Source organism: Atta cephalotes (genome assembly GCF_000143395.1).
Source record: "Atta cephalotes unplaced genomic scaffold scaffold00009, whole genome shotgun sequence".
NCBI classification, from domain to species: Eukaryota; Metazoa; Arthropoda; class Insecta; order Hymenoptera; family Formicidae; genus Atta; species Atta cephalotes.
Window position 1 is genome coordinate 1,265,758 of NW_012130073.1, and position 9,809 is coordinate 1,275,566.

At 30.8% G+C, this 9,809-nt stretch overlaps 1 protein-coding gene across 1 annotated transcript; it reads left to right on the forward strand.

Moving 5' to 3' along the window:
* Window positions 1-4,885: 4,885 nt before the first annotated feature.
* LOC105627449 (serine hydroxymethyltransferase, cytosolic) lies at window positions 4,886-9,154 on the forward strand. The gene is made up of 6 exons (XM_012208732.1): window positions 4,886-5,062; window positions 6,383-6,576; window positions 6,655-6,866; window positions 6,943-7,267; window positions 7,364-7,863; window positions 8,630-9,154. The coding sequence occupies exons 1-6, from the start codon at window positions 4,886-4,888 to the stop codon at window positions 8,794-8,796; spliced, it is 1,575 nt and encodes a 524-aa protein (XP_012064122.1). The 3' UTR covers window positions 8,797-9,154.
* Window positions 9,155-9,809: the final 655 nt, after the last annotated feature.

Genomic DNA, 9,809 nt, shown 5'->3' on the forward strand with positions numbered 1-9,809 from the left:
GAATTAAGTAAAGAGCATCATCACAGATTTGGTTACTAAAGGGATATTTCCCATAAACATAATTGAAATACAAATAATCTCTGTATGCTAAGGTTGGTGTTCACAATATCGTTACATTATAATCGTATTTTGACTATGTTTTTCTTAGCGCTATTCTTTTTAAGCGAAAGGGATTAATCGTTTTATAAAGGGTCTGTAGAATCGCAATTGAAAAGTATACGCTAACGATAGATCTCTCACGGTGGAAGCGGTGATAATGTTTTATCTGCGAGAAAAAAATAAAATGCTAGGCGAAATTCTTGTAAACGGCGAACGTATGAATCATGCATTTTATTGTTCAAATTATTATTTACATATATATCTATATATGTACACACACATATATTTGTGTGTGCGCGTGCATATGTGTGTGCGCGCGCGCGTGCGTGTGTGTGTAGGTGTGCGTGCGTGCGTGCGTGTGTGTGTGTGTGTGTGTGCGCGCGCGCGCGCGTGTATGCGTGCGTGCATGTTTCGTTAGATTCCTCTGAGATTATTGCTAACGCTATCCTGCAATTGAAGCTGGTACACGAGACAACAGTCGACGACAAAGGAGTATACTTCTTTGCAAGTGAAAAAGAAAGAAGAGAAATCATGTTAGATCTATCTAAATGAGAAGTGGCACGAGAGGAAGAAAAGCCGGGACAATCCAGCATATGACCGCTATATAATAATAGGTTGTACACCAGATACTTTTGCGTTTTATAGAGCTGATCTTATAAAGAAAACTGCTCAACACTGCGATTGTAAATCTGAATATTTGATAGTTCATTTCTAAGGAGGCGAAACTAATTAAATGCGATACAGGTATACATAAAGGAGAATAATAATAAAAAGCAATACAATTGAACACGTCTTTATTTTTCAACACGTCATTATTTCTTAGCGAGAAGAGATCCTAAAAACTTATTATTGTCGATTATAGATAGTACATTAATCACGAAAAAAAAACATGAAAGAATAGTTCGAACGTAATAATGTGGCTATAAAAATGTGTATATAAAAATAAGAAAAAGAAATTAAGACTCCTGCCATATTGAATCGTGATGTCAAAAGGATGAAGAAATGACGCATTAATTTTTATTACGTAGTATTTAAGTAAATAAGACGATAAAATAAAATACGAAATCTCTTTAAATCAATATAAAAATGGATGAAAGTTATCTAAATACCCTCTCCCTCTCCCCTACTTCATGACAGTAAATTTATTGACTGTCGGGAGAATAAGCATAGTTTTCGTCCATTTTACAATTATTTTAATTACGATTTCATTATTTTGTTTTATCCAAATTACCTTTATTTACAAATGGGACGTAATAAAAATTAATGTGACTACTCAGGAGCCTTAAGTGTATATGATATAATAAGAATAAAAAGAGCATTTACATTCAATTAGTAAACATTTACTCTAAAAAAGCACAACGTACGCACACAAGCGTATCATTTAAGGTGACTTTCGCCTACATTGGAATTTTCTTATGGCTGATCAACTTCCTTTCGCTTGTAACGCAAGTATCACGTTGTCATGCTGGTTCGTGATACAAATAACAGATTAAGAAATTGAATGTTAAAATTAATTGCATAATAACGCACATCGTGCGTCAGTGATAAGAAAAGTTGACGTTTTACTCGTTACTTGTTTTTAATTCTCAGATTTATTTGCAGCTTATTTCCAGTTAAATTGTACAACTGCATATGAAAAATCATCTTCAGTATTTAAACACAATATAAATACTTTTTCAGATACAGATTATCTAGAAGAGCGTAATTAAATCACAACTAATAATATTGAACAATTGAAAGAAAATTGATATCAAAAAAATCTTTATATATTTATATCCTATATTTTATTTAGGTTATCTAAGATTTTGTGAACAATTAACGATAACGAGTAACCAAATTGTATTGGGCAAATCCTGGTGAAAATTTTTCTTAGAATTTTTTGTAAATATACATAAATATACATAATATACATAATATACATAAATTTTCTAAACTTTTACGTAAATTTTAGAATTTCTTAAAATTTCTGTATAACATTAACTTAATTTACTGAAAATTTATCAAATTCTTTTATACGAATTTTGAGTCACTTTTTGGAGATGCAGAGAAAGTGTATGTTTTTTTGTAGAATTTTTCATATATATAAATTCCGAAGTTCTAAAGATTTTGAAGATTGTTTATTCTATAATTTTCGAAGGAATTTACAAAATCTAAAGAAATTTAATGGATATCTTTTTCAAAAGTCTTCATAAATTTAAAATATAATAAATTTTTAAAATTAAAATACTGAATTTTTAAAAATAAAGTAAAAATTTTTTCACCAGTGCATCATAAGTCATTTTATCAAATTCAATTGAATGATGTTTATTTCATTTCTTTTTGAACAAGAATTAAGATATAAAAATGAGGAATATGTTAATTAAAATTAACTAACGTTATTGAATGTTTTACGTAATTCTTACATGAAATATTACAAAACTTTCCGCATACTTTAAAGGGTCACTGAATGCGATTCGATCTGGATTAAAAAGAATTACTAGTAGAACTACTACTTTCACTTCGATAAGAGAGCATAACTGCTATATCATACTGTTCTTTCTCTGTTGTCAATCTCTCTCGTTTATTGAATACGTCGCAGTTTGCACCATCGATCTGTGAACGTACGTTATATATCGAGCCACCATTGGTGATCACTTGGAACTTAGAAGAGATAACATTTTCCTCCGACACTCATTCCATTGTGTTCTGATCATTCTCGTGCGTGTCACGTCGATAAATAAATGGCCATTGTGCATAATTGAAGAAAAAAAAAACCAGAGCAACATCGCTTTATCACAATCATCACATCACGTTATTAGAGTGTTACGTTATCAGAACAGTGTAATTTCTTCCAATTCCTCATTCGCGAGTGTGTTTTGAACGGAACTATCGTCGCGTATTTCATAATCTCTAATCATATTCTTTTTGTCTAATTCTTTTTTTCTAATTCTTCAATCCATACATTCTTTCTCTTTTTCCCATGTTTTCATTATTTTTTTTAATTCCACATTTTTTCTTTTTATTTTATTTTTTTTAGTTTAGACAAATATTTTTCGTTATATTACTTCTGTTCTTTTTCTTTTTAATTTTAATCTGTAATTTTTTTCTTTTTGGCTCTTTTCTTTTTTGATTAAATATTGTTGCTTTGTCCACTATTTCTGTTGAAATGTTCGAACGTCACCTTTTCATTACAATAGGATTGATCGTAGAAAATTGACGGATCCAGAAATTTGTCAAGAGAAGATATTAGCACATCGCAATCGAAATATTTTTTTTTTTATTAAATATGAAAAGATAGAATATTATATTATTATTTAAATTATTACATTAAAAAAGTATTGTTTAAATGTACAATTCGTTTTAAAATGTATAGTGTTTTAGCAGATAAGGAGATAAAATATCAATATAAAAACATGTATTTGCAGCGTAAATAAGGAGTAAATAATAAGTATATCATTTTATTTATTATAATGTAAGAACGAAATTGCAAAATTCGACTCTTTAATAGGCTTCGTAGTTTCATAAAATATAAGCCAAAACGAGTTTCATGGCAAAATATCTTCTACAAAACTATACTAAGTTTGATAGAGTGCAAATATGTAGCTATAACGCAAATGAGGTGTAAATGTGTTGACTTGTCACTTCTATCGATCTTTAAAAATGTGTAAAAAACTTCTGAATATCAATTGAAGGAACTCTAGAAAATATTTAAAGCGGAGAATACTTTGAACGTTACAATCCAGTGAGAGAATAGAAAACGAGAATAAATTAAAATGGATTGAAATTTTTTTCTGTCCGAATGCGTATTTTAAATAGCGAATACTTTTTTTGGATTTTATTGGATTCAATTAGATTCAATTGGATACAATTGAATTGAAAAACTGCATTTCCTATTCAAACAGTATTCATAATTATGTTTGTGTGCACAGAAAAAAACTAATATTATTTTTAGATTGAAAATCATAGAGATATGCTCCATGCAATTTTCCTATAAATGAATAAAAATGCATTCAGAATTGAAAGGCATTCATTTTAACATTCGTGAATCAATATTTCTGAAAATCTGAATTCATTTCAATCCATTCTCGTGTGCTGGGAAGGTATGCTCCATGTAATTCCTACACTGAAAAAAAATATAAATATTTATTATATAAATATTTAGTTGAATACTGCCAACTAAATATTTATTAAATATAAAGATATATTTGATATAAGAAATGTTAATTTGATTTAACGATCATTTTTTTTACTGAACAAATATTTACTTATTGTAAGTAAATGTTTAGTCGGCAGTATTGAACTAAATATTTATTAAAATTAACTATATTTTTTTCTCAGTGTATAAATGAATAAAATAATAAATGAATAAAAATGCATTCAGGATTGAAAAGCATTCATTTTAACATTCGCGAATCAATATTTCTGAAAATCTGAATCCATTTCAATTCATTTCGACTGATTCTCGTTGACTGGGAACGCGCTCGCGACATTACGATCACGTGGACAGTACGAATGAGTACGAACCGCAAACGTTCGCGTTTGCGCTTTGCATCGATTCCACCGTAATATCATGTGATATCGGGTAATCTCGTGATTCGTGGCGATCACGTGATAATAAATAACCGGGTGCTCATGTTCAGATGTTCGGTTTCTACAAACAGAATTTGAAGAATTGTGTCGGATCCAATCTCGCATAAGGTAGAGACGTCGATATCACAGACATATCAGACGATTCTAACCGACTCTAACCGTTACCGGCGATCTACGTACAAAGACACATATATACGACGCGCGCGCGCGCGCGAAGATGGCCGGGAATTGGTCAAATTTAAATCGGCGCGGTTTTCAATTGGTTGAAAATTTGCTATGTGCCTGGAGTCCACGTATAAAGGACTTTGTAAATCAAGGAGGCCTCGCAGACGCTGGTAATCTTTCATATAGTCGACGCTATCATCTTTCTACCACGTGTTGCATTCCGGAACGAGTAAGTAGTTATTATTAATTTTTGTTTGCGGCATAACGATTGATGTGTAATTTGTCTGCTATTGTCACCATATATATTATTCAATTATTATGGCTACAGAATAAAGAGATCCGAAAATCTCTGTCCTGCAGCCAATTAATACGCTTGAAAAATATTATATGTCGCACAATAAAAAAATGGATAAATGTAATATTAGCCTTTGAGTTTACAAAAGGCCGTATTCCGATACACTGCCAGTACTGAAAATCTACAGTTCATTTATGTATATCAGAACATGATCAAAATCAGAAATTCGTTTTCGTGAAAAGTTTCCGATCATTTTTTTGATAGCCGATGATACTTGAAATTTATCAGATATTCGCGTGAAATTAATGCGAAATATATCTACCTATTATAAAACAGAATTTTGATTAATACTGTTTTGGAACGCAGCCCGAGAGCGACTCTGTAGTCGCAACTTTCGTATAACTTTTGATGACTCGAGAAAGAATGTTATGAAGTGTTCTTTTAGCTTTGATTGCACTTGATTAACATTTTGCCAGTGCCGTAACTAAGCTGATGAAGGGGGAGGATCAGAAGGAACGATGAAAAACAGCGATAATTTATATTACATATTAAATAAAATAAAATTTTCAAAAATTTTAATCTGATGCAGAAATTCATTAAAATTTTTTCTTTAAATATAAATATATTTCGTTAATACTTTAAACTTAAAGAAAGCCCATTAATTTTAATTTAATTTAGTTAAAAAAAAATATTGTATTCAACCGTGCATCAGTCGCACAAAAAGATTATTTTCCATTATTTGTAAAATGTTGATAAACGAATTCGATTAAAATAACTGTTACATTATTACACATAAATATGTTTATCACTGCAGTTACATCACGAGTGGGGTTATCATTAGAAGTGTGACTTTCACTGAAGGTCTAATGTATAATGTACATATCAACCTCTATTTGTTACATTGCATATTAGTTTGCATGATCAGATCTATTTATTACATTGCATATCAGTGTGCATTTGACATAACACGTTCCTTTTTTAAATTAAAAAAAAATGCGAGTTATTGAATTTCTCTTACAATTTCATTGATTTCCTTTAATTTATCGCAAGATATTATGAGATAGAGAAAACAATATTGCAAATGTTTAATAATCAATTATTACTTAAATAAAGTTGTAATTTTATAGTTATATTCACATAATGTGATATTAATAGATATTAATTATATATTAAATATGATTCAAGTCTAATATATAAATGATTAAAATTAGTTATAAAATATAAACTAAAAATTGTTATAATTGTTGTTGACAGAGCATGGCAGCAATACTCAATAAAAGCATTTGGGAGAGCGATCCCGAGCTTTTCGACTTGATAAAGAAGGAGAAGAAACGGCAGGAATCTGGGCTGGAACTGATAGCGAGTGAAAACTTCACGTCTCTCAGTGTATTGCAGTGTATGAGTTCATGTTTACATAATAAATACAGCGAAGGATTGCCTGGTCAAAGGTGAAATTATGTTTCATGTTTCTTTTATAAGTATTCACTTCGTTCAAGAGTGACTTTTTATTTTTATTATACCCACAGATACTACGGTGGAAATGAATTCATCGATGAAATCGAATTGCTGGCGCAGAAACGTGCCTTAAAAGCCTTTAATTTAGATCCTGAGCAATGGGGTTGCAATGTACAACCCTATTCGGGAAGTCCAGCGAATTTTGCAGTGTACACTGGCCTATTGGAACCTCATGAACGAATAATGGGCTTAGATTTACCCGATGGTGGTCATCTTACTCACGGTAAATGCAAATAAATCGAATAAATGCTGTATACAATATATGTTATTATTCGATAAATTGTATTTGTGCATTATAGGTTTCTTCACGGCAAACAAGAAAATCTCCGCTACCTCCATCTTCTTCGAATCGATGCCGTACAAAGTTGATCCTGCGAGTGGCTTGATCGATTACGATGAACTCGCGAAACATGCCAGATTATTTAAGCCGAAAGTCATCATCGCTGGAGTCTCTTGCTACAGTAGATGTCTGAACTACAAACGTTTCCGTGAAATTGCTGATGAAAATAACGCTTATCTTTTTAGCGACATGGCTCACGTCTCTGGATTGGTCGCCACCAGATTAATACCCAGTCCTTTCGAATTTAGTGACGTTGTTTCGACAACTACACATAAAACTTTACGGTATAAAACAATGTCTTAACAATTTTTATAGCACGTATTTCTTTTATCGTAGTAATTAAAATAATGATGAGGTATCTTGTCTATTCAATTTCTCAGAGGGCCGCGCGCTGGCGTTATTTTCTTCCGAAAAGGTGTTCGAAGTTTCACGAAGGACGGCAAGAAGATTATGTATGATATAGAGAGTAAAATAAATCAAGCAGTTTTTCCGGGTCTTCAAGGTGGTCCCCATAATCATGCTATCGCTGGTATAGCTACAGCTATGAAACAAGTGAAAACACCGGAATTCTTCGAATATCAGAAGCAAATAGTGCTTAACGCGAAGAGATTGTGCGCCGGTTTGCAAGAGCGTGGTTATAAAATCAGTACCAATGGCACGGATGTCCATATGCTGTTGATAGATCTACGATCCTCGGGGATAACTGGCTCGAAAGCAGAAAAGATTTTGGAAGACATTTCTATCGCCTGTAATAAAAATACTGTTCCCGGTGACAAAAGTGCATTGAATCCTAGTGGTATCCGTTTAGGAACGCCTGCAATCACCACTCGCGGCTTAATCGAGAAGGACATCGACAAAGTTGTCGACTTTATAGACAGAGGTATTGTATTATTATATTTAATTGTATTATTATTATATTTAAGTAAACATTTGAACCTCGTAAAAACTCGTTAGTGTTCAATGATGATTTCAATCACTTGGGGTGCATTCCAAGTTTCGCATGAAGCATGTGATACATTATTTGTCCTTGTTATTCACCAAATAATAAAGAATGATAAAACGATACATCATGCGCTTCATGCGTAACTCAGAACTTGGAACGCATCCTAAATCATTAGGATTGTGTTCAGATTCCCATCCGAGTGCCACCACTGCTATCCTGCACTTCATCTCATCGGATCACTTCATCTTTGTTGTTTATCGAACGTTAAGTAAGGATGACATTATATTTGGCACTCGTTGAGAATCGGAACACGCTTTAGAATATTATAATTTGCAATTGTTATTTTTGTGACATTTTTATATCACAAGAAGTTTCTGAGCGTCAACGAGTTAAATATTGTAAGTTAATTCTCTGTCGGCAATGTAAAATTTTCTCGCATTCGTAATATGAATCTTCGAACTTCAGAGCAGATGTTTATATGTTCCGAATTATACATATAAAAATCTGAAAAAATACATACTTGTAAAATATTTAACGAGTTTTTACTATCAAAGCAGTCAGATTGTATTTTACTTTTACAAATTTATTTTACAATAAAAAAATCGATTGTGCTTTTAAAATTCAACATTGCTAGTGTGGGGTGAGGAGTAAATGCATATAGTATGAGATTATATATAATAAATTTAATATTATTTCTTTATAGGATTGAAACTTTCTAAGGAAGTAACTGCTATCTCCGGACCGAAACTAGTTGATTTCAAGAAAATATTAAGTACCGATGAAAATATTAAAACAAAGATTGCAGCTCTAAAAGAGGAAGTGGAAATTTTCTCAAGGCAATTTTCGATCCCTGGTCATGAAACTTATTAAGCATTATGAAACATACAAGTTCAACAGTTCAATGTAAATATTTTATTATAATTTTTCATTGCTATTAATTATATATTTTTAAATTATTTTTATATTTTTTTAGCAGAAATCAGAGAATGAAAATAATGTTACTTCAGTCAATTTTAATCTCTTTAGATCGATACATTTTTAGAAAATATATAATATTTACGAATATAATATTTCATATAAATGTATATAGATATATGATTTTTTAATTTTCGTATAGAAACTATGTATGAAAACAAATTATGTATTTTATGATTCAATAATTTTTTCAAAAATATCAATACTATAATTACTATGATCCCAAAATACAGAATTGCTATTAAAATAAAAATTGTATTATCTTTTATTCATAAAAAATATGTTATTGGCAAACCTGGAATGTGTGACGACCTAACAACATTTAATCCTGAGCAAGACTAATTGTCACATTTTCGCAGTTTTAATAAAATTAAATATACTTATTTATACGATGCTATGTATTCAAAAGTAATATTTTTTTAATATCTAAGGGATATATTGTAACGTAGAGTTACATTAATGTATATAGTATTTCAAAATCTTACATCCACTTTTTCTTTTAAAAGTCATTAGTAAAAAACCGATCTCGGTCTCCTGTGCATCCCCATCGATAGGACATGGCAGAGTTACATTAACTCATAAATAAGAATTACATCACAGAAAAATATAAAGAACGTATTTCACTTGTAAAATAAATCTTTAAAATTGAGCTTTAGAGTGAAAATAAATAAAATATGTTTTTGACAGTATAATTTAATTTAAAAATTAATTCAGGAACCTTCAGATACATACAGTCTGGACCTAGAATTTCTGGGAAAATAATAATTTTGCGGAATAGGTTCGGAATATATATATGTATATATATTTTTTCCAAATATATAATGATGTGTGAATTGAAAGAAAGAGAGAGAGAGAGAGAGAGAGAGAGAGAGAGAGATAGAGAGAGACATAGAAAGGTAGGGTAAAAT